The sequence below is a fragment of the Danio rerio genome, chromosome 9 (genome assembly GCF_049306965.1).
Source record: "Danio rerio strain Tuebingen ecotype United States chromosome 9, GRCz12tu, whole genome shotgun sequence".
Lineage (NCBI taxonomy): Eukaryota > Metazoa > Chordata > Actinopteri > Cypriniformes > Danionidae > Danio > Danio rerio.
Window position 1 is genome coordinate 42992780 of NC_133184.1, and position 27296 is coordinate 43020075.

General features: G+C 33.6%; 2 protein-coding genes across 13 annotated transcripts in view; one reads left to right on the plus strand and one right to left on the minus strand.

Moving 5' to 3' along the window:
* The first annotated feature begins 153 nt into the window (after nucleotides 1–153).
* Nucleotides 154–7583, plus strand: LOC137496497 (signal transducer and activator of transcription 1). The gene is made up of 5 exons (XM_068223671.2): nucleotides 154–263; nucleotides 545–636; nucleotides 2930–3069; nucleotides 3143–3325; nucleotides 4836–7583. The coding sequence occupies exons 1-4, from the start codon at nucleotides 162–164 to the stop codon at nucleotides 3322–3324; spliced, it is 516 nt and encodes a 171-aa protein (XP_068079772.1). The 5' UTR covers nucleotides 154–161; the 3' UTR covers nucleotide 3325; nucleotides 4836–7583.
* Nucleotides 7584–8476: 893 nt separating this feature from the next.
* The window catches only part of glsb (glutaminase b), a 79362-nt gene continuing 60542 nt past the window's right edge, over nucleotides 8477–27296 (minus strand). For 4 of the 12 annotated variants that reach the window (XM_005167899.6, XM_073913007.1, XM_688079.11 and 1 more), the window contains 5 exons: nucleotides 26206–26298; nucleotides 14518–14579; nucleotides 13770–13846; nucleotides 12924–12987; nucleotides 8477–9870 (listed from right to left, as the gene is read on the minus strand). In XM_005167899.6, coding sequence (XP_005167956.1) covers nucleotides 9714–9870; nucleotides 12924–12987; nucleotides 13770–13846; nucleotides 14518–14579; nucleotides 26206–26298 — 453 coding nt within the window. In that variant the 3' untranslated portion in view covers nucleotides 8477–9713. Of the gene's footprint in view, nucleotides 9871–12923; nucleotides 12988–13769; nucleotides 13847–14517; nucleotides 14580–20882; nucleotides 23593–26205; nucleotides 26299–27296 lie in introns of those variants that run through there. The other 8 variants (XM_073913005.1, XM_073913011.1, XM_005167901.5 and 5 more) reach the window with 2 other exon arrangements.

Here is a 27296-nt window from a genome sequence, read left to right on the forward strand (position 1 = left end):
TGAAATGGGATCAGCTTTCAAAGGTCATAAGCTGGCAGTTTTCTTCAATCAGCAAACGAGCGCTGACCTCAGATCAGCTGAGAACACTGGCCGACAAACTTCTTGGTGAGATGATTCATTGTTTTATTCGCAATGTATCATGTGTAAATGCTTATGATTACATGGATAGGAGCCTATATTTCTTTTTTAGATGTTGTCTGTTTTCAGGTCACGAAGCTCAAGGGGACCCTGAGAGACTTGTCCAGCACGGTACATTTTTTAAGGTGAGTTTATGAAAACAACTGAAACAATGAGGAATTGGCTTTAGCTTTCTTTGACCAACCACCCTTTTGTTTGTTCTTCTGCTGTCAACACCGGATTTACTGCTAAAACATAACCTAGTGATAACACGACAATGCAGATATGAAGTGAACTCTTTATTTTGTTTGTTGTGTTGCTTTTCAGTGCATTAATGACAATGTAAAGCAAGAGTTTTCATTACTGTATATCACAAAATACTGCAAACCGTAACTGTTGTGTGTGTGTATGTATGTGATATATCTAGGCAACTGTTGAGCAAGGTGGTTCCCTCTGGCATTGGATATATGGACATCTGGAATTTGTAAAAAAATATGTGCTCAACATCTGGAATGATGGGTAAGAAATCCAAAAAGCAAACATTATTTTTGATAAAGCTATTTGACATCTTTAGTCATAGCGTGGCCGTGTACTGTATGGTAACATCTCAGAATTTGTGCTCTGCATTCCAAGTGCATACACACAGCAGTAAGCACACACACACACACACACACACACACACACACACACACACACACTCCAGAGCAATAGGCAGTCATTGTTGCGGTGCCCAAGAAGCAGTTGAATGATTGGTGCCTTGCTTAACCTTCTAGTGGACAGCACATTTTAGCTCTTAAGTGGCTATCCTCTTAAGGCCCAAGCTGTTTTTTTACATGCATTTTTTTATTTTTCTTAGCTATTTGTGCTTATTTGAACCTAACTACAATAAAAACCTAAGTATGATCTTTTGATATGATGTACTTTTAAAGAAAAATGATGTCCATATATGTGGACTCGTGGTCTGAATTGGAGATCTGCGCAGGACTAAATACCGCTCCAACCAGGTTTTAGCCCGAACCCGACCGCTCCTGCTTTTATTCAGCATTTGTTGTCCCGCCCGTTTTCTACCCACCGCGCCTATAACAAGCTATCTGTATAAACACACACACACACACACACACACACACACACACACACACACACACACACACACACACACACACACACACACACACACACACACACACACACAGAGCAACAAACAAGCTCAACGCAGCAGCTGTCTCATTCACACATATACGTGTGCTTGCTCGCTCGGGAGTCTATATTGTGAGACTGCCCGCTCCAGTCCAAAATTAAACCAGTTACTGACTACTCCCTCTCTTTATTCAGAAATTTATTTCTGAGCTGCAGAAATCTGGTCGGGTCCCGCGAAATGCAGACACTTTTTCCTGACTGTTTTTTAATGCATTAATAACATATACATATTTTTTTAACACGTTTTGACTATCAGAGAGTAAAAACAACATTTTCTTCCCATTTTGGACAGTTAAAAAATAGTGTTTGGGAATTTCATAAGCTGCAAAACAGTTGCAGGATGACACTGTATGTCTGTAACCAAATATAAAACATTCAAAGTATTTTAAATAGGAGACTCACCTCAGCAGTAATGGTGCTGGTTATTGATCATCTACAATCCCTGCTGTTGTTGAGACTCGAACCTGCGACCTTCCAGTCACAACTCCAACTCTCTACATTAAGCCACGGCGGCGCTTATTTCACGCGGCCGCCATTTTAAGGAACCAAAGCGAGGCTGCGGTGGGAAGAAAACCTCAAGTATAGGACAAGCACTGTAAACATTGCAGTAACATGCAGTTGACTATAAACCTCCAGCTGTTGCCGAGATTTCAAAATGCAGAAATGGTGTAAACATCAATTTAATATCATTCAGTAAGTATAATTTAAACAATTAAAAGCAATTTAGCATCAAACAACATCTGTAAGAGTAATATGCTCAAGTGTCCTCCTAGGCTTTAGTTCATGGCATCAGTTAAACACCATGGGGACGCTTCCCTGCTTCCCAGTGCAAACACAGATACACGGAGACTGGAGCGCGAAGCAGCCGGGAAGATCAGTCAAGTCATCAAGCAGAAGCAGACCGCTTGTCTGTTTTTGTACTCGATAAACGGCTGAGGGTGAACTGATGACCTTCTCGGCCAATCACAAGTATTTCTGTTGAGCACATGAACACAATGGCAAATCAGCACTGTTTTAAGAAAGGCAACAGTGCCTTAAATGTTAGCAGGAAATTGATGTTTTTTCTTTTAATTCAGTATCATGAGAAGTCTAATATAGTGAAAGAATCAGTTCTTTAACTCGAGTTTGATAAATGGCATCTAAAACATATGTTTAGGAAAGAAAACATTAGCTAACTAGTGCCATTTCCCCTAACTTAGCTGAAAATGAGCTCCGATATCCCTTTTCATTTTCACCATTCATTCAGAACGGACCTTTGGGTCACTCGGAACTTCGGAAGGCGGTAAAATGATAAATTTGTGTCCCATTCTCTTCGCTGATAAGATATATAGCAAGGTACACAACGTTCCTATGTAAATCCCATTGATACTTCCGGGTTTCTTCCCACCGCAGCCTCGATTTTGCTTTTAAAAATGGCGGCCGCGTGAAATCAGTCTATAACTGTCAAAACTGGCTCAATGCATCATGAAGTGGCAAATGATCATTGACTTTAAGATTCGAGAGCTTTAATTTCTTCACATAAACTTCAGAAGATATGTTGAGATACAGTGTAAGGCATCAGTCACACTGACTAAACTTATATCAGGTCAATATTGTCAGCTTTCATTCTATGCAGATATATTATGGGGTTTCTGAGTCAGGAGAGAGCAGAGGCTCTGCTGAGAGACAAAGCTCCAGGCACTTTCCTTCTGCGCTTTAGTGAAAGCTGTCGAGACGGAGGAATCATCATCACATGGGTGGAGGAGTCGCAGGAAGGTGTGTTTTACTTTACGACAAAAACTTTGAAGTGACCTGCAATTTACCTTATGTGACCATTCTGTCAGCGCAGGTGAACCTGTGCTACATTCGACAGAGCCCTACAATAATGCAAAAATAAACACAAGCTCCATGCCCCAAATCATCCGTGATTTCACCGCTGGAGAAAAGCATCCTGTGAATCCCCTCATCTACCTTTACCCAGACATCCCAAGAGATGTCGCCTTTGGCCGATACTATACCAGTGAATCTTAAGGTAATGATTTCTTTCTTTCTTTCTTTCTTTCTTTCTTTCTTTCTTTCTTTCTTTCTTTCTTTCTTTCTTTCTTTCTTTCTTTCTTTCTGTCTGTCTGTGTCTATCTATCTATCTATCTATCTATCTATCTATCTATCTATCTATCTATCTATCTATCTATCTATCTATCTATCTATCTATCTATCTATCTATCTATCTATCTATCTATCATACCCATCCATCCATCCATCCACCCACCCATGCATCCATTTATCCATCCATCCGTCCGTCCATCCATCCATCCATCCATCCATCCGTCCGTCCGTCCATCAATCCATCCATCCATCCATCCATCCATCCATCCATCCATCCATCCGTGTATCTATTCATTGCTCTATATTTGTGTATGTTTATTTCTCTGTCTGCCCATCTGCCTGCCTGTATAATTATAGTTTTCTCATTGGCTTTGGTGCATTTCTTACAACACAATTTGCACAACAGCTAATGCATTTCTCAAAACAATTAGTACAAACTGCAAAACCTAGTTAATAACCAGCAAAAGCGTGTCACTTGCTCAAAATGGATAGTTCATTCCTCAAAAGCAAGTATTGATGTCAATGAAAGTGTCAGTGTCATCAAGATGAAAAAGTCCTGGCACCATTGTTTATGAACAAGATAGTCAAATGGCTTTGTCATGTTTTCATTATGACACTTTACTCTGTACATGTTTTCCAATGCAGAAAGTCAGATTTTGCTGACACGTCCTGAAAATGCTCAAGACAGCACTAGATACTATTAGCACAGCCATTTGAACACTACAGTAAAGTTAGACATCACTGCATTCCGTGAGGTATCCGAGTACAAGACACTGAATATGTATGTTTTACATTTTTACTGCATTTGCTCTTTTGCAATTCTAATTTATTCACAGCATTGTGCAAAAGAATAAACAGACCCTTATTTACAACAAACATAAACTTCCTTTGGGTAGAGCTGTGCACAGCTGTAAACAATATTGGAGAATATATTGGAACTAAACCTACAACACACACGGGTCTGTAAATCATTCATGAAATTGTTCAATTTTTAAGACATTTTCATGAAAGATAAAATTTTTGCTTGCAAGATTTTGACAACTAGTTCAAAATTTTTGTATGCAATGACTCGAGTAATGAAATGAGGGCTATCAGTTTTATATGAAATGACTTTTCAGCATTCACAAGTGTAGTTAATTTTGACTGACATGACATAAGCAAATGATAATGTTATAAACAGCAGAGAGTTGTATGAAAGCAGTAGATGCATGTCCAAAAGCATATGCAATTTGATGGAAGGAATGAGAAACTGCTACTATGTTGTGCACAACTGACTAATTGTTTTGGGAAATGCATGAACTGTTGTGCAAATGTAAATAGTGTTGTGAGAAATGCACCAAAGCGACTGAGAAAAACTGTAAATAAGTATCTGTGCATCTCTAGTATTTACAACCAATAAGGACATTAGGAATACAAATCTGTTTTTTTCTTCTTAGATCTGGGAGGAAAGAATAAATATCCAAGTCAGTATTGTCTGATCTCAATGAAGCCCACAGGTTGAACATATGTGCTGTACTGGAAACCTCTGACCTTAGGATTTAAGCTTGGTAATAGCAGAGCACGGAGTTATGGTTGCTACTTTGTGGTGAAGAACTCTACCTAACATCTTGCCCTTTTTCAGAAATATATATGAATTGTTGAGTAGAGGTGTGCACCTACACTGGTCTCACGGTTCGGTTACAATTTTCATGCCACTGATTTTATTTAATATCATCTCGGTGCATCGACGATGCTTTCTATACACAGTTTTATTGTTTTCACAGCACAAGAAAAATGTATTTATATATTATTTGTAAAACAAATTTGTCCTTTAATACAAGCAGTCAGATTTATAAACTGTACCTTTAAATACTCAAGTCCAAGGACAGAACAATATGTGCATTTATAGCAAATAAACAAATGTAAATATCCAGCTCGCTTTATGTTCCCTGTCCAGTGAGTTCTTATACCCCTATGATTGATCAATTGCTCAACAGAAAGGGCTGCGATTGGCTCTGATGCTCTGGCGATGTTGACAAATGATAAACCCTGATTAACGGCAGCGGCGATAACAGTTGATCCATGATAGATGCGGAGGCGAAAACTCGCTCTGCAGACACGCCTGTGTCTGTATCCACCATTGATATATACGTTAGATGTCTTCTACCCTGTTGTTGTCTATTGGAAGCAATGCGTCAATAGAGCCGCCATTTTAGTACAGGGTAGCGCTCCTTTGAAATGAATGCAGGACCAAGCTGCAGTGGAGGACTGTGGCCATCCACAGCCAGAGATATATACACCTATATCTATGATCAGGAGTTTTCCCGAAGGTCAGTATGCAATTGGTTTTTTTAAATACAAAACTTATGATTTTACATCACTTTTCTACATTGATGGATAAGTAATCGTACAGGCATTCCTGACAAAAAGCTTGTCTTTGTGTGTGTACAGAAATGTACTATTCACCCTCCCTGTTTAATTTGATCTAATCCGTGCACTGGAACACAGCTCCTCTCCTGCTTTCACTTCATATACTGACGGAGGGAGCGATTCATTTGTGAATGAATCTCCGCTATGAACGACTCCTTCACTAGCCGACAATAATACAAGTTTCTGGCAGCGCAGCATCTAGTTGTCATTTTTCTTTTGCATTGTTTGCTGATTTTATTCAACAAAACTAGCATAAGTCGAGTGTTTAGTGTGAGTTGGTGCCGCTTTGCCTCAAGGTGAATGCAGTAAGTGACTGTATTATCATCAATAACGTCACCCGTTTAACACAAAAGTTTATAACATACAAAAACGTAAAAAACTAAATCTTACCTATGAATTGTTCTGCCTTCCTGTTTTGTTTTCTTTGTTTGCTCGTTACTACGCCTGTAGCAAGCGCTAAAGTCCCGCATCTTCACGTAGTAACACTGTCTTGACTAGTGCAGTTGAATGACACTTGTCCTGGGAGCACTGTACAAATATGGCGGTGCTATTGATGCATGCTCAGGGTCCGTATGCGATATCTAGTGTATATATCTACTGTATGTGTATTCACAAGTATCGAGGAGAGGAAAAGTCACGCCAGCAGTGAGAGAGAGAGAAATGGAGTTTACGTTCATTCTCTCAATCACAGTGAAATAGGGTCTTCTGCTGTATGTGTCAGTGAACGACTGTCCAGCAAACACACACGCAGTGAATTTTGCACAGTTTCTGTGTTTTAAAGTATTTACAGTGTTTTAAGTACTGGCGCTCGCCTCCCTAAGCTACAGCGACATAGCGCAAATGAGATAAATGACGTCAGTACATAATAACCAGTTATGATTATTACAGAACTTATACCTAATTGTCCGCTTCTGCATCACGGTGCACCAAAGAAACAATTAATTTTGACACTCCTATTTTGAGTTTGTTGTGCTACTTTGAACTGTAGATATATACATAGAAAACAGAAAAATCAGAGAAAACTACACCTTTTATTTACTAACAGTTTTTTTTTATTTATTATTGCACATAAAGGCTAAATCTTTTATATACCATTGCTTTAATTGCACATGTACACACACTGACTTCAGTCAACCACATACAGACTTATAGAATCAGAAAAATATCTGCTTCAGTTAGTTAGTATAGAGGCAAATACTGCTAAAATGTCTTTAAAATACTTTACATTTACTTTTTTGTTCAAGGGTTTGGTCCAAGTGAACAGCTTTGACATCTCTTTATCACGATTACAGTTGACTTTAGAAACTACAATATATATTTATTTAACACTTTATTAAATATAACTAAAGACTACAATTGTTTGATTAATAAAGGAGTTTTTATCTGATAGTAATTAAGCTGGTGCAGACGATTTTCTATTGTTCATAATATTATTTCAATAACGTCGTAACGGTTACTATCATCTGAGTGAACTCTAATGTTTTAGTTTAGATCACATGTTCTTCTCATATAGTAGTATTTGTGTAGTTTCTCAAATGGTCATTTTGGGAGCCCTGCATGTAAATACTGCATGAAAGAAAAGTGCATACATTGATAAACACATATAAATCTAATAGGCTGTACCACTAACAGAAATAACACAATGTCTTTGGCAGTGGTTATAATGTTTAAATAATGTGGCATAAGAAAATAAAAACGTCATATGTAAAAAAAAGTGCATGCAAACTTACATTTAGTTGTATAATTAAAATCAATAAATACCACTTTTAAACAGGACATGTTCTTGCATTCTTTCTGCTGTATTTTTAACACGGTTCTGTAGAATACTTGACTCTAATTGTTTGATTGTGCCATTTAGTCTTCTAACAATGCTCATAGCAACACATAACAGATAATTGGTTAATGGAAATGCAGTGGTCTCTTTTCTCTTAGTCAAAGATTTTTTTTGAAATTATAATATATGTAGAAATCGAATACTTTCTTTCATGATTTTGGATGTAAACAAGATATAATGTCACTGTTGCTGCTCAGTATTACAAAAATAAACACATATATTAATTGTTTTTCGGAAAATAGAAATGATAATATGTGACCCTGGACAACAAAACCAGTCATAAGTGTGAGATAAGACTTATGCATGAATCTATAAGCTTTTCATTGGTGTATGGTTTGTTAGGATAGGACAATATTTGATTGAGATTCGACTATTTGAAAATCTGAGGGTTCGAAAATTTTTGATATTGAGAAAATCACCTTAAAAGCTGTTTAAATGAAGTGCTTAGCAATGCATTTTACCAATCATTCATATATATATATATATATATATATATATATATATATATATATATATATATATATGTATATATACAGTTGAAGTCAGAATTATTAGCCCCCCTGAATTATCAGACCACTTGTTTTTTTTGTTCCCCAATTTCTGTTCACAGAAAGATTTTTTTTTTTCAACACATTGCTAAACATAATAGTTTTAATAACTCATCTCTAATAACTGATTTATTTTATCTTTGCCATGATGACAGGAAATAATATTTGACTAGATATTTTTCAAGACACTTCTATACAGCTTAAAGTGACATTTAAAGGCTTAACTAGGTTAATTAGGTTAACTAGGCAGGTTAGGGTAATTAGGCAAGTTATTGTATAACGATGGTTTGTTATGTAGACTATCGAAAAAAATAGCTGATAATTTTGTCCCTAAAATGGTGTTTAAAAAATTAAAACTGCTTTTATTCTAGTCAAATTAAAACAAATAAGACAAATAAAGACAAATACATACATATTTCTCAGTAGAACATTTACAAAATATCTTCATGGAACACGGTCTTTACTTAATTATCCTAAAATAAATTACATAAAAGATGAAAAAAAAAATTAATAATAATTTTGAGCCAAACAATGTGTATTTACCTTTTCCAAAAAATGTTGTAACTAAAGACTGGGTTTTGTGATCCAGGGTCACATATTTATCCAAAGATTTCAGAAAACTGATACATATATATACAGCTATGGAGGGGAAAACACTTTAAAATTCTTTTTTTTTCTGGATTTACAATTTATAGTTATTAATTTTAAAGTTATGTGTAAGTGTATTTTAAATTTTCTTTAAACTACTAATGACATTATTTCCAAATGTAAAATAAAAGTGTTGTCACTAAGAGCATTTTTGACTATTTTTTCAGATTTGTTTATATCAATTTTCAACAACACAATGCCCTTTTTTCCCTTTAGAAGAGTTAAGAAATTCATATTTGGTGAAATCACAGCTAACAAAAACCTCTCAGATATAGTAACAGAGAGACAGATACAAAGATGTGGAAGAAATGTTATCAAGCCTTTATAGAATAAAACCTGTATTAACACATTACTCAAACCCATGCCAAATAAATCTAAACAAACGGACCAATTTTCAAGTGGTTACATAATTTTCCCCCATAGCTGTATATATACATATGTGTGTGTGTGTGTATGTTGTCATTGTTGGGGAAAGCATCGCATCATGTTCCTCCCTATTTAAACATTTAATAATAATAAATTAGTGATGATGGTCACCCTTTATCCTGGGTTTTACAAAAAATTTCTCAAATGAAAAGTATTTCATGGAGCTTGTCTGGTGTCATTCTACACTCCATAAACCAGTTTACTGTTCGCCCTCAGGAAAACACAGGTACAGTATTATGAACACGTCATTCACTCCCACAGCTAAATCAACTGTTTGAAATACATTTACAGCATAAACAACATCTTTACTCGCACACTTACTTTGCAGATGAGGAAAAAGCTCACAAAAGCCTATAAAACTACCGGAAACCACGTCAAATAAAAAAAGTACACTGATGTTGTAAAGGTCTGCTGGGGAACAGAAGAGCGTCCTCTGCGGGTGGAAATGGTTACGTCTCCAGCATCCCGTCCAGGTTTTTCTCAGTGGTCTCTTTATCTGCCACAGGATTGATGGTAGGGTTGTACTTACTGTTGAACTCCTGCAGGAGCGCCTGCACCTCCTGATGACCAAAATGTTTCGCCTCATCCATTGGTGTGTTGCCCCACCTGGAGGACAGAAATGCTCTTTTATTTATTCATAAGTTTATTTTCCTTTGGCTTAGTCTCCTATTTTAAATGCCATTTTATTTCTACAATTCCTCCAGACATTTGATTCATTTAAAAATGCTAATAAAAATAAAATATTCAATTATTTTAATACATAGTAAATATAAAAATGATGAAATGTATTACTATTGTAATAGTACTGCACTATATAATACAAATAATTAAAATTTAAATATTCCTTTAACCTTACAATGGTACATTACAAAAGAAATATTTACAATTTTAGAGATTAATGTTATGAGAAGTTTAAAATATATTCATTACTCAAAAATACCCCCTATATTATTAGCCTTTACTAGTATTTACTACTATTGTGGAGCTGCGCATCAATGGATTTGCTCTTCAGTGTTTGAACTTTTAACATTGAAAATTAAACTTAAACTCTGAAAACTGGACGGACACAGTTTAAATTTACTACAACTTTTATGTTAAGCTGCTTTGATCTAATAATCTAGATTGTAAAAGCTGAATTGTATTATAATGTATCATTTTTAATATAAAAATATATAAAACAATGTCACAATTACTAAGGAGTAACACAGATGAAAATACATGACTATTTTGACACAACTCTTACGCAAAATAAATATTTAAAATAATTATTTGATTATTTTACACACATCTTTTTAGCACAGAAATTTAAATTACTATTTTTATAGAACTGAACTATAAAATACAAATAACTAAATTATATATTTATTTGACCTTAAACATTACAATACAATCATTAAAAATAATTACAACTCTTTTGATAGTTTTAGACATTTATGTTAAGAGAATTTAAAAATATATGTATTACATTTAGATGTCACAATTATTAAACAGTAAAACGAATGGAAATAAATAACTAATTGACCCTTCGCTAAGCCACACCCAAAAACCGCCACCCACCAATGGCTTAGCAACCGTAGCTACGCACAGGGGCTCTGTCAAGCTTTTGAGCGAGGAAAAAAAGCCAAAGCGTTGGGCATATGAATTGTACAAGTCTGACACCCGGTATCCTAAAAGTTTGGACAGGGTGGTGGAATTTTTTCCCTTTTTAAAACCTAAAACCCAAGGGGAGAAATGCCAGCGTGGATCAAGCTCTGTGAGAGGTGCTAAAGAAGTGGAATTAAGTTTTGTTTTCGATATCCCTGACACATTCAGTGATAGACCGACGACTCGCACACCTCTTACCCTAAAAAGATCTAAACTGTGTTTCCTACAAAAATACAAAGCAGGTTATGTTTCACAACTGTCTTTTTCTTCGTTTTTTTCGCTTGATATTATGAGCAATGCTCCGTTTAAGCCTTCATCATAGTAGTCATATTAATAGCAGTCATATTTCCATCTGCTTCAAGCTACAAATATTTGGATTCCAAGTCAACAGAACAAAACTGAGATTTGATGACAATCTGAGCACTTGCGATCAATAAAATTCACCCGCAGCTGTTTTTCAGTCATTTATAAGCCTCATGTCCATGTCAGAGCGACAATTCACTGATGTTTTTGTCTATCTTTTAGAGATTTAGTCATTGGTGATGACATTATAGCAGGTTAAGCCTGGTTTATACTTCTGCGTCAAGTGACCGGCATAACCAACAGCGCATGCAAAGCGCGTAGCTGTGCATTTACACTTCTGCGCGCTGTCTCTGTTGCTTTGCATTAACACTTCTGAAACGCTAGTTGGCAGTGAGCTGTTAAATGTTCCTCTGTGTCGAGTTTCTTTGCTGGTGTTTAGTTTTTCCTGAACACTTCCTGAATGTACAAGTGGCTCAAACTCGCTCATTTTGAGGCAGGAACCGGCGGACGTGCAACAACTTTAACCATGAGGTAAACACAAAACAAAACTTGACATCCGGAGCTCCTTCACGGCACTCCACACTTATAAACAGTCACTCCATCGAACTTGCGCCACTAGCGTGGCTCTTGGTCCTGCCCAGACTCGTCAGCGCAACCAAGCCGACCAATCACAGAGCTTGTGCTACATGGTCTTTAGTGTCTGCTTTTATATTTGGTGTCTGATTAATATTTGCTGGTAGAGAAAATCTACTTGTTAACTTCTGCTATTTATACTTTGATTTGCGTTTTAATTTATTTATTTCCTCCACTTAACTGCAAATTAGAATAGAAACTGGATAAAAAGCACACAAACATACTGACAGTTATAGTTACTGTACATTGTTATGGATTAATGATGCTAAAATTTATCACAAATCCATCAATTTTTCTGTCTGTTCTTTCTATGAATGAAGTATGTCGAAGACCTGTCCATGTGTGTTTCCTCATCGGTTAGTAACGGTATATTTCCTTGCACAACAATTATCTATTAGACTATCGGTGTAACTTGTTATTGTTCGAATATTTTAAAAGTCACCTCTCCTGCTCTGCATGAACTGAGCTGATGAATGGTCAGCGTATGAGTCGGCTAGGCTCACCTAGCTTCAATTTAGATGAAATTATTTTCTAATCTGCGTATTATGTTGTGAGTATACCCCTGTTATGCATACTGCAGTACTTTTTTGTCTGGCTTCTCAGATATCTTACCTGTTTGCCAAAAATGACTAATTATATCCCTGACAATGTCTGACACCGGCGCATACACATTATAATAGACATGCCAGGCACAAAAGCTTGACAGGCGTAACAACAGTACCTAAGGAGGGCGGGGCTTAGCGAAGGGTAAATTCTATTGCAAAATAAATATTTAAAATAAATATAATTATTGTACACTTACAACTTTTAACAATGTTAAAGATTTATGCTATGGGAAGTATAAAACATGAACAATTGTATTATGCAAATTTTAATTATAAGATATTTTCAGATATAGATGTACAAATAAATGTGCATTCAATATAAAAATGCGTTTAAAGAATAAAATAAAAGCATCTTCCACACACAAAGGGGATTGTTTCACCTGAATAATACTTTCATCTTCAAGTAACTTACGGTACTTTCTAAATAAAAATAGTGAACTCAATATCTGAAATTGAAAATGTGTGTTTGTTTACCTGTCTTTGGGTGCAGGATTGACCTTGCAGGCCTCGAGCAGAAAACGCACAACCTCGATGTGTCCTGAAATCAAATCAAATCAAATCAAATCAATTAGTCATTTTGTTGTCTGTTTTTGACATTTTGCTAGTTATTAAATATTCTTAAATATCAGCTCAGTTATCAGAACACTGTAAACATAGTATTGTTATACTATTATACTGTTATACTAACAATAGTATTGTCATACTATTGTTTTACTACATATAACAGTAAAACAGTAAAAAAAAAAAAAAAAATACACATTTGACCTCTTCCAGACATGGAAAACCACCAACAATCAAGAATGCACGATTATATGGTTTCAGATTTGATGGTGAATGAAATCAAAAACAATCTCACAGCAATTCGTAACTTTTTGATTTAGTGGCTAATTCGTATGAATTCGTACAATCTAATTTGTACAATTTAGTATGATTTGCTCATCACCCAATGACGTTTGTGGTGGCGCCTCCTTTTTAAAAACGTACATTTTCGTACGACTGAACTCCACTAAACTGACAAAACGTAAAATACTTACGTTTCCTCGTGAAAAATGGCTGGCAAAAACATCCACAACATAATGAAAGAGTAGTAAATCTGAACGGTACACAAGGGCTATACACAAATAGCTAATAACCCTGCTGCTAATTGCTAACATGCAGGATTAGTACCGCCTCTGACCACTAAGTGGCGCTGTTAGGTGTCAAAATATAAACGCAAACCAACTTCTGTTTGTCTCCTTTTGATTACAATTAAAAACAGACGTTAATGGATTTTCGGTCCATAATAAGTGTGGAAGTGAGCGTGTAAGTGAGTGTTTGTACCCTCAGCGGCTGCGACGTGCAGAGCTGTCCTGGAGTCATAATCACGCTGCTCCATATCCACCGAGGACAGAGCAAACCTGCACACACAAACACACACTGTTTATAAAGATGTAGAAGTGGAAGAAGTAGAGTTGACGACGGTGATATGCTATTGAGGTAAAGTTTGTTTTATATTCACATTTATACCAAAGTTCTGTCTGTTTTTTGAATCTGATTGGCTAATAGTTGTGCGATATTCTGCAAATGACAGCACTTGTACAGCCTCTTCACCCTTTATCCTTTTGTATTACTCCACCCACATACAGCAACAAGCAGAGGACACTCTACAGTTTGACAAATATTGCAGCACTCTACAGTTTGACAACATAATGTACTTTTGAGGCTTTTTTAGTTGAGAATTTAGTTATTTAGATTGCAACTATGCAATTTATTTATAAGGAAAGTGTCTATTTTTAAATATTAATAATTTCTGAGCATCGCTATCAGTGCATCAACTGCCATCAGCCTGTCTTAGCAGACCAAAGGAAGTGACAGTTGATGTTCCGCCACAAGATGGCGACAGTGACCTCATAATAAGTGCTTAGGGGAGAAAAACAGCATTTTGTTTGATTTGTTTGTTATATGTTATGATAGTTTTTGGCTGATAATATGATTTCCCTATTGATAATATGCAAATAATACTTTTCTGAAAATAATAATAAGTAGAAAGTCCGAATGTGCGAATTTAGCTCAATTGAAGTGTTCATACCTCCTCAGAGCAGAAACATCGCCGGTGTAAGCAGCAAACAGCAGGTTGATGACAGACTTCACCTGCAATCATACAAAAGAGCCTTTGTGGAACAGAAACAAGTTATTAACAATATTACTGGACAGAGGGTTGGCAGAAACCACCACGATCTCCAGAGTCTCCGATAGCTCCTTCACTGAAATGTATGAGGTAAAGAGCAAACACTGAATCGAGAAATATTTCTAATATGCAGACTTGCTTCTCAATTGTTTGTTTATTACTATCATGTTGTTATGATATTTTGATTAACAGAAATTTAAATAATCAGCATTTAAACAAAAAGTTTACCTATTAATGTAAAAGACTGTAAAATAATTAAATGTACTGCATTCCTACCAATGTTATATACAATTATTTATTAGAAGTTTTTTATAATGATTGTGTATTGTAAAAAAATATTTTAAACAATAATTTAAACATAATTAAATAATAATTCATAATAAAATAAAATTCTAATATTTCTAATAAAACATCATCAGTATCATCACCATAATCTTCAACTGAGTTCTTTTAAACCCTATATTTGACTCACTATTTTGTGTGCAGATTTGACCATAATGATAATAATAATAAATAACAATTAATATTATAATAAATAATAAATAAATAGGTTTCAATCAAAATAAAAGGTTTAATTTGCTTTAAAAGCAGGATGAATTTGATTTGAATCAGCATCTGATTATATAAATAAACCAAGCAAGCCATGCAAAAAACAAACATGCAACAGACTTGTTTAAAAACTGTGTAAAAGCAAGTACAGGCACGAGACACCACTAGAGGGCAACAGCAGACTTCCAAACTGAGCCCTCGGTAAGTCAGCAGAGTAGCTCTCCTTTCTAAACACTTAGTTTGTACAAAAAAAAGTCACAAATCAGACAAAATCATCAGTCAAAATGAACTCTCAGTTGGTCAAATAATAATATGACACATATTGATACATACATTTTGAAACAACACAATTGACAAAAAAAATGGTCAATTATAAAATTGACAACGCTATGATGTGTTTTTCTGTCAGGAAAATGTGAATATTGAACATTGAAAATATCAAGTTTTTCATTCATATCTAAGTCATTCTTATGCTAAACTTGCATAAATAGCTTGTAGTGACACATTGCTTTCTTTTTATCAAACTTATTTAGGCGTATAGCTGGTCTATTAAAATGGGTGGCTTTTTTATCTTAAAAATTGCACCTTTTTGCAGTTATTCACTTCTTCAAATGCTGCATTTTTGTGTCTTTTAAGCACTAATCTTTGCTAGGTTAGCTTAGATAGTGATTATGACCATGTTTTTTAATGCAATTAAAATATTTCCAACAATTTTGTCAAAGTGCTTACCATAATATTTCACCACAAAAAAAATATTTACAATGTAAATATTTAAACTGTAAACTGTTAATAGCACTGTAAAAAATGTTATGAAAATAAAGAAATATGAAATAATCCTTATCTTTAAAATACAAATCTATTATCATTCAATTCCCTAATCAGGAGTGAGGTTTAAAGGGCACCTATTTAACCCTTTTTCAAGATTTAAGATAAGTCTTTTGTGTCTCCAGAATGTGTCTGTAAAGTTTCAGCTCGAAACACCCATCAGATTATTTATTATAGTCTTCAGAATATTGGAATGTTCTGCTTTAAACACAATGTAGCCGTTTTGAATGCCTGTGCCTTTAATTATAGTTCTCCAGACATGAAGAAAGCAGATCTCACATCATGTTTGTGAGAAATACAAGAGTAAGAACTTTTGCAACAATTATTATTTGATGAATTTGTTGTGGAGTTGCAACGATGAGTCACACAATCCCATAACAAAATTCACAGATACATACACACACACACACACAGCGTGCGTTTAACTTTACACTGTTTTTTTCAGAGCAAATGTGACAAAATACACATTAATATCCACCGCTGTATGAATATCCGTTGTGTTAATGTACAAAATAAACCTGATTTAACATCCAAAAATCGTGATTGAAGCGTCTTCTTTTATAATGTAATATGCAGCAGTGGTGATAACCTAAAGCTGAAATCACTATAATTTATTACAAACATGCACTGTTTTAAAACATTTTAAACTTGTGAAACTCATTCTTGATCACATTTGATGATGATTGATGATCACAGAGAGCTGAACAAATCTTTTCATCCCGGTTGCTGTGCGCACGTCCTGTCTTGTTGATATGATTATATGCGTTACTACAGAGACATGTTAATACAGGGCTGTCGATAAATTCAGTGGGCGGAGATACCACACTCATACATTACATTGCAGGCAGCCTCAAAAAAAGGAGGGATCTGGATCCTATTTTAACATAACAAAATTTAAAAACAAAGACTTAATGTGTTTATATTACCCCAATGTGACTGTAGACACACTATATCTACACACAGTTATGTCCAAACAGCTTATAAAAGATGGTTTTCATCATAGGTGCCCTTAAAACTTGCTTTAAATTAAATCTGTAGCCTATAGACAAATAAAAAATTGGCCAGCTCATTTTATCAGTTAGAATTTTATTTAAAAACCTGTCTTTAATTGTCAATAAATTAGTCTTAAAGCCTTCTTTGGCTTAAAGCCTTTAGTTAAAAATGGGACAAATGAGTTCATTCATAGGGGTCAAATCCTGGACTTTGTCAGTTTGGGTTGGGGTGGTGGGTCTTTCTTTTCTTATACAACAATAAATATTTAACAATAAACATTCAAAAAGCATGTAAAAAAACTAACAAAAATGGTTATATGAAAATTATGAGCAGACACATCTTTGGTAAATATAATGTTCCAGTTATTTTTAGCTGCAAACTAGTTATTTCTTACCACAATGTTTTACTGCACCTAATTATAAACCCATTTAAAGAGTTTTACAGGACCTTACAGTATGTTAAACTTTAATATCTTCTCGGTATTTCCCTATAACAACTTTCTCCCCCAAGTCTTTACTGTATGGATGACTGACTTATGAACGGTTGACTTCAAAATAAGGTGGATACATGTTTTAAAGTAAATATGAAGTGTTTTCTCCTCCCACAAACACTGCATTTTTCACACAGTGGGAGAAAATGGCATAGATTATATGCCATTATATAATCTTTATCAGTCTAATTACATGTAATGTCCTAAATAGGATCTCAGAGCACTATTTGTGTATGCTAATGTATAATTATCAGTCTCCAGAAATGCGCATGTTAATTTCTGGAGGCAAACAGGAAGGTTTAAAACTGCTCAAAGGTCATTTTGAAGGTTATAATCACCATGGCTCTGTTGAAAGTTGTGAGAATGAAAGAAAGTTGTGCATTTATGTATCAGGTTACAATGTTTATCAGCATTTATTGCATTTGAATGAACATGTAATACAAGTATATGTTCACATTGAGCAGATGGATAGAGAAAAGAAATGGCATACAGTTTCATAGAAATAAAGTCAAAGCAACTAGTACATTTATGAAAATGATGTTCAGTGATATTATTTTTCTATCAGGCTTTCAGAATGAACCTATTTCATCAATACTTATTTAGATTTAATTTCTAGCGAAGAAAAATTATGAATAAATATTAGTAATAATAATTAATTACATTTTATTGATTTAGTCTTAGAGAGAAGAAAGTCCAAAAATGTTGGAAGGAATAATACATTAGCGAATATTATTTAGGTACGAAGAGCTGCGTGTCTATTAACTAACGTTTTTAAATGCTGCAAATGCTAAAAATAGGGTAAATCAAACAAAAGGAGCTCAGGGGTAGCTTGAAGAATGTGTATGTGCTGTTCGAATAAGGGATTCATCAGAACAAACAGCAAAAGTCAGTCCAAGGCACTTGAAAAGTGTGGAAAAATGAAGTCTAATGAAAGCAAGAGTTTGCCGAAACGCACACAGTATGTGCAGTTTTATGGAATAGCCATGTCAAGAAAGGCTTTTTAATATTTTTCCACATTCTTCGAGTGCCTTGGACTGACTTTTGCTGCTATAAATATGTATTTGCTCTTGGGTTGCCCGATTAACCGAAAAAAGATTGTGATCTCGACTCAACCCTACACACGATCTTAAGTCTGTTGTATGATTCAGCCATTCATATTTTCAAGTTCGGGAGAAGCATAAAGGCGGAAGCACAATCTTCACATTGTTTTATATACATTGCTCAGCAACATGGACATTTCCAAATAGTGTTATAAATGTCACATACTGCATTTATAAGGTATAGTTCACCCCAAAATGTAATTTCTGTCTATATAATGACGGAGTGGCGGCCGCGAAATTGCACATAAGCTGACGCACTGTTTGTTTACTACCGTGAGGACACGCGTGCACGCAAATGATGTCTACTTTAGTAAACAAAACCTGCACAGGCTGTGATAACAGGTAATAAAGTTTTAAACAACAACGTTCAGTTTGTTTTACTGAGCAATCGTTTGGGAGCCGCATGGGAAGTATTATTTGTGTGTGTGTTTTTATTTCTCAGTGACGGCAGTCATGACATGAGCGCACTCACCAATAAAAGTGAAACCGGCATGCACATCATTTAAATGATCATATCTTATTTTAGAGTTATGATTACGACAAGCAATTGAATCTAAATGTTTAACAGTGTCACTATAACTACTCCAGCCTATATAATGTTAAATATAATGCAAGAGGGAATCTGATAATGAAAAAGGTCTCATTTTACCAAAATGGTCTAATAATGTTGTCAATGACAAATGACAAGTATAAGTCTCGACCATAATCATTTAATTTTAGAATTATGAATTGTATTCTGATGTCATCACTTTACTGTGCATTAACGACCAGGACAAGTTTAAAGTCTGTTTAAGCCCACCATTCAAAGTCTATACATAATTGAGCATTTTAACCAACAGTAGACCTACACATAGGCCTCATATTATCATTTTTGTTTTACCATATGTTTGAGAAATAACAGTAATAATAGCCTACTCGTATTAACCCTTTTTTTCTTTTTTATTTGATCTTGATTTTAAGCAAATAAACTTGTGATTCTCATTTTGCCCAGAATCATGCAGCTAATTTGCTCATACAAAAGTAATGTTACCTAACAGACCTTTTAGTAGAGTGCTACTGAAAACAACTGCATATAAATAACATTTCATCAATTTCAAATATTAAAATTAATATTCAAAAATATTAATTATTTTTTATCATAAAACAATATTTATTTATAATAGAAATATACAAATGTTAAAATGTTACAAACAAAATTTTAAGTATAATATATTAATATAAAATTTTAGAATGCATTAGAAAATAATTGAATATTATAACATATTAGTTAAAATTTATTTCATCAATGTAAAATATTAAAATAAATATAAAAATATTTTTATAAAACAAAATATTTATAATAAAGCATTAAAATAAAAATAATAATTTAACAATATTATTTTTAATACTAAAATATATATATATACAAATATATAAAAATTAATTTAAAAAAATCATTGAATATCATAAAATGATATTACAAAACATTAATACATGCCCGTATTCTTTTTTAAATAGCAATATTTGCTATTATAGCTTTTGTGATCAGGAGGGTTTAGCATGCCCATGAGTCAAACTTAAAGCGACAGTTCACCAAAAATGGAAAATTCTGTCATAATTTAATCATCCTCCTCCATTTGTTACTAATCTTTTTGAGTTTCTTCCTTCTGGTGAACACAAAAGAAGATATTTTGAAGAATGTTTGGGGAAAAAGCAGCCATTGATTTCAATATGATCTGGGTCTATGGCTGTCGGTTTACACCATTCATTCACTCATTTTCTTTTCGGCTTAGTTCCTTTATTCATCAGGGTGCGCCACAAAGGAATGAACCGCCAACTTATCCAGCATATGTTTTACGCAGCGGATGCCCTTCCCACTGCAACCCATCACTGGAAAACACCCATACACTCTCATTCACACACTTATACTATGGCCAATTTAGCTTACCCAATTCACCTGTACCGCATATCTTTGGATTTGTGGGGAAAACCAAAGCACCCAGAGAAAACTCACGCAAAACAAGGGGATAACATAAAAACTCCACACAGAAATGCCAACTGACCACGCAAAGGCTCGAACCAGCGACCTTCTTGCTGTGAAGCGAAATTGCTACCCACTGCGCCATCGTGCTGCCCTTGGTTCAACAGAAGAAAGATATACATTAAGAACCACTAGTTTAATTTTGGGTGAACTATCCCTTTAAGTAAAGCAATGCCGCTCCTGAATACAAAAAAAAGGACAAACAAATGAAATGATGAAGGAGCATGCGCTTTCATCATTTCCCAAACCACAAAACGGCAACAAAAGAAAAACAACTGATTTCAGGTAATAATGGTATGAGATTAAACACATTTATTAATAATACAAAAAAGAAGACCAGAACAAATGTGACATAAATACATGAGAAAATGAACAGACATATCATGAGTGATGAAATACTCTGATGAAAGCTTTATGTTAGAGTCTGGACAGTTCAAGTAATCAGATTGAGCCGCTTCCTCAAATCCACCTTTAAAGCTGTCAGTGAAGCATGAGAAACAACCAATGACTGAAGCAGAAGAATAATACAAAACACAGACAAATCACAAAAAATAAGCAACAAAACCCAGAAAAATGTCAGCAAATATACACCAGCTCGTGAAAGCCATATGCAAAAAATAGAATGAATACATGTGCACACAAATAATAATTAAAAAAACACTTCAAAACATCCTCAGCATCTAATCGAAGCTTAATTTGATATAAACCAACATTCTGAACTGGTTAAGAAAGTGCATATATGTCTCTAGTGATGATATATATGAGGATACACAGACAGAAATGAACCTAAGGGCAAGGTTTGTAACATTGCTGATGCTTTTTCAGCTTGTGGATGGGTGTGACAGACAGCAGGTTTGAGCTGGCTGCTGAGCGGGACTACTGGAGCTCTGTGATGCAGGCAAACTCTCTCAGGACACACAGTCAATTCAGCAGCAATGCACCGTGACTGATCGAAAAATGAATAACTAATTCAGAACACCAGAACAAACGGACGAGTCCTTTTCACCTTACTTTTGGACTCGGTGAATACAAGCTATGCCCTAAGGGAATAATGCAGGCAACCTTCATGCTGTACTGTACATCACGTTTGAACCTTCATGCAGCACTTTTCAATGGAAAAACAGATGATGGTAAACTGCCAATGTCTAACAACAGCCATAAAGGTGGTCCCTGTGACTTTAAATCCTTGCAGGAAAACCATGTGAGCTTCACAGTTTGGAAACATTTTCATGTAAATTAAAAACAAAAGTGGTTAAATGATTATTTTTTCATTTAAAACGTTCCATGTGTGATTTTAACGACACTTATTGTGATGCTGATGTGGTTTTTCTAGAAGGGAAGACTTGGATTGTAGTAAAAATCTAGCTTCCTTAAATTCTTTAGCTGAATCTAATTCATTTTTCTAGTCATCTTGACTTAACATTAGTCAAACTGATATGAAAAATAAAACTAAAATAGTTAAATACTAAAACTAAATATAACAAAAAAAATGTTGATTAACTGATTAAAATGAGTTAAAGGAATATAAAAACATTTGTTGTTATGACTTTACGTCATATTTTTTTTTAAAGTGTATTATTGATTTGTGATTTTGTGATTTGTTTACTCTTTTAAAAAAGTTGTGTCTTTTCAACTCAAATTTGGTTTAAATATGTGCAAACCCAGAAGTAGCAGGTTTGAAAAAATGTAAGGAATAAATATAAGCGAACATAACTGACTGTAATGGTGTGCATTTTTACTAATAGGTAAAATTTCAGGTTTTTGTCCTGAAATCACTAGTGTGTGTGGGCCTAGCTTTAGCACTGCCATGAATTTTTAATACAATTGATTGAGTTGACACTGATAATTTGTCAACATACAAAAATATTAAATTGACTTGTGGTTTTGTATTATTTTATATTTTTTTAAATTTTACTTTTTATATTTTGAATAAATAACAACATGCAAATGAACAATGCATCATTCAAATTTGCAGTAAAATTAAGTAAATTAAAATGAAGTAAAATAAGTGATTTTTGGTATAAAATAAAATAAATCAAATCAAATAAGTAAATAAAGTTTTTTTTTCAGAAAGGTTAAAATAAAACTTAAAATACTGTGCTAAAGTTTGATGGAAACTTCTTAAGAATATTATATCTAATTATATCATCTTTGATGGCTTTAAACATCATGGGGGAAAGAGCTGCATGAATTTTCTTCAAACAAATACATTTGTAAGTCATGGCTACTAAGACATTCTTCAAAATGTCTTCTTTCTTGGGTGAACTATCCCACATTGTCATTCAGAAGATTTAAAACATCAAACAAGTCAGATAGAGTATTTTTGATTAATAACCAAGTATTTTTACCATTTTTTAATATAAACATCCACATTTTTCAAACAAAGGTCACCCTTATAGCTTAACTCAACATTTCAATGCTTCCTACTACTGCAGTACATTTCAGAGAAAATTAATCTGATCGTAGTTTAAGGCCTCACTTAAGACACGTTTATTAACGCATGACCACAACATTCAACCAATCACAGTGCAAAACACAAGCACCAGCCGTCTCTGTTCAGCAGCCAATCCTCAACTCCACTTAAAACACTTACCGAGTGAAAAAAGCCCCAATAAATCAAACCGCAACTAAGCCAAGAGAAGAATAAACCTCTTTTAGGCATAAGCCAAGGCATAAGAACTATATCCAGAGTCATTCATATTCACCAATAGAGAGAGAGAGATATAATACATTGACCCTATATAGTGAAGAATCATACAAACGTGACCCGAATGAGAACCAGTGACAATAAATAACTGTTAATTTACATAAATATATGCTTGTGAATGAGATGCGTCTGGTCCGTATTAGTTGCCATCTCCAACAGTCTCCATCCTATAGACTACAGTAGTGGAGCTGTCCTCATTGCACTCAGTGGGCGACACTTTAGTCCACATAGTGTCTTTGAGAGCCAGCTCTTTCTGAAGGCTCTCGTAATCCATCGGTCCGAAGGTGTGCTGCTGTGTTGAGCAACACAGAGAACAGATTAGTGTGTTTTTGAAGGGGGCTCGAGGGAAAGTTTTTGAGACTTTCGAACTGTTCAATACTGTATGGTGACTCGTGAGGAAATTTCAGAGTCGGTAAAAACAAACACACTGTTGCAGAGAGCCTTCATATTCACACACAAATGGAAAAAAACTTACATATAAAAGAAAAAAAAGACACAACAACAACACAAAAGGAATTGCACATGCCTTGTTTGAGTTGCAGCAATCATTGATTATTAACAGACGACCAGGCCCACACTGAATCTGTGCGATGTCATATAAAGCTGGTCAAAATTATTAGCCCTCTTGTAAAATTATCATTCTTTTAAAACTAAACAAAAACTGTCAGGTTAAGTGCTCTTTAAAGTATTTCTCAATATGATAGATGATTTCTTTTTAGTTATTTATTGCAAAAACGATGGGGGGGGGCATATCAGTGACTGATCATTCATAGTAGGGTCACTTTAACATTCAAGCACAAGAAAAATGTAAAAACCTGATGTAATTGATGAAATCAGACATTCTTTTCCAGGGTAATAAGGCTCCTTCTTTTTGTTTCTTGTTGTACACATTGAAGCGGGAGTTTAACTTGCTATTAAAATACTATCGTTTAATAATACGCATAGTAATAATTATGTCCCAATTAATTGTTGCTTAACCAGAAGTTTAACAGATAGTGTAAAACAGCAGAGTTTGGGTAACTTTGTTGACTTTACTGGCAATTGTTCTTCTCAATATCTTTCTAGTTTAACTTTTAACTTTTAATTACTCATTTCTAATAATTCATTTCAAAAGTGCTTTGTTCTGTAGCCAATCAATAGCAGTTTTAAAATATATTTTTGTTTAATTTCAGCCAAACTAAAAGCAATAAGGCTTTATAAATTTAAATAATACTATTACAAGAATATAATGGTAAATACTGTGGTAAATGTCTTTGCTATGGTAAACAGCACTTCAAGGAAAAATGTAAAAAAAATAATACAAATTTCACAGAAGGCAATGCAATATATTTGATTAATATTATTTTTAATAAGTATACCGACAGTCAGTATTTTCCCCAATTTGTGTCATTGATACTGCTTTGTTATATCTTTTTTGTATTTCTATTACTTTTCTCAAGAGAAATAATAACTAATAAAATAAAAACTATTATTACATTTAGTTTTTGTTTTGCTTTTAATTATTATTATTTTTGTTATTATTAAATGTACAATCATAATATTATTGCTATTCAGAATAAAATTTTAAAATATTAGTAATAATAAGAAATAATAATAATAATATGAAAAAAATATATTTTATAAATAATAAATTAACTATTAAAATAAAAACTGTTATTATATTTACAAGCAATACAAAAAATACATTAAACAATAGCTAATATATATTAGAATACAACCATTTTATAATGTGTTGTTATTGTTGTTTTTAATTATTATTTTTAAATAAATAATAATATAAATAATAACTATACAAATATTTTATAATACAATATTTCTGCTATTCAGAATTATTATATTATATTATGGAATAATACTACTACCAATAATAATAACATATGCTGGATAAGTTGGCGGTTCATTTTTCTGTGGCCACCCCAGATTATTAAAAGGACTATTAAAATAATTTTTTTTATATTTCTATTATTATATTTATAAACAAAATATTTAAACAATAGCTAATATATATTAGTATACAAATATTTTATAAAGTAGTATCTTATTGTTGTTTTTAATCATTATTATTAAATACATAATAATACAAATAATAACTATTATACAAAGAGGTTATAATATAATATTGTTTCTCAGATTTATTATATTATATTATGAAACATTAATAATAATAATAATAATAATAATAATGATAATATGATTATGAATAATTTTTTTTATTAAAATATGAACTATTAAAATATCATATAATATAAATAAATAAATAAATATATATATATATATATATATATATATATATATATATATATATATATATATATATATATATATATATATATATATATATATATAAACAATATTATATTAAACAATAGCTGATATAAATCAATATACACATTTTTATAATGTGTTATTTTGGTGTTCTGTTCCAATATTTGAGCTAATCAGTCTCTAGCTAATTCGTGTGTATTCTTAGCTATGAGGTAGAATATCTTAAAAGTTTCTTTAAAGTCGACAGATTCCGTCTGGGCCTGTTGATCACACTCAAGCAAGCAAAGCAAACAATCAGTCCGTTTGAATAAATCATGTCAAATAAAGACGTGCCACTGGACATGCAATACTGGAAGATCATGCAGAACTCAATGAATGCTTGTTTTCGTGGAGACGACAGAAAACCGACTACCCTTCATTAACGTTCCCTAACTAGGCGTGTGGTGCGCAAACGCTCCAGCAGGTGGCGCGCTGTTTGTTTGTTTAGTGGAAATAAGCTTTCTCTGCATTATTGTCAGCTCGACGGTCTTGCATAATGTTATTAGAGTACGTGCAGTCATTCGTATAAGACGTGGTGTAACGCATTGATGGGGCACGCGTGGAGGGCAAGGCTGGCGGGGAAATGGAAGAGGGCACTCACCCGCTGGTCTCCGCCTTCCCGCCGAGGGTCCAGCTTCTTGGCGAAGTGCCGCAGGTTGTCGTAGTTGTGGAAGTTAAACAAGGACACCAGATCCTGCAGGAGAAACAGACGAGAAAGTTGGAGAGGTTAAAGACTCACAGTAAAGACACAAGACAGAAGGTGGTCTGAGGGTGACAGGAGATAAAGAAATAAAGATAAAGATATTTGTGCCAAATGCTTTCATTAGCCTTTCAGGTAAAACTTAATACAGCATTTCGAGAAAAAAAAACTACTACGCCAAAATAACACACGTGTATACTAATTTATATTACATGTTGTTTGATATATTATTGTTTATAAATTTCATAATAATATTTTTTATTTTAATAGTTAATATTTTAGTACTATAAATATGTCATTCAACCATTCATTTTCTTTTTGGCTTAGTCCCTTTTTTATTCTGGGGTCGCCACAGAGGAATGAACCGCCAACTTATCCAGCATAAGTTTTACGCAGCGGATACCCTTCTGGCTGCAACCCATCACTGGGTAACACCCATACACTCTCATTCACATACATACACTATAGACAATTTAGCTTACCCAATTCACCCGTACCACATGTCTTTGGACTGTGGGGGAAACCGGAGCACCCGGAGGAAACCCACGCGAACATGGGAAGAACATGCAAACTCCACACAGATATGCCAGCTTACCCAGCAGTGTATACAAATTTATATTAGCGTATTTATTATGTTATTGTTTCTGAATATTATAATAGTTTTTTATTTTAATAGTTAATATTGTATAAATAAAATATATTTCTTCATATTATTCATATTTCAGATAATATAATAATTCTGAATAGCAATAATATTATTTTATAAAATATTTTTACAATTGTTTATAGTAGTTGCTTATAATATACATTTAAAATAATAATATTAATAATAATTTAAAAAACAACAACAAAATAACATAATCTAAAATATTTGTATAGTAATATATATTTGCTATTGTTAAATATATTATTGTTTATATTGTTTAACATAATATGTTAACATAATATCTGTGCAGATATTATTTTATAAAATATTTATTTTATAAAATATA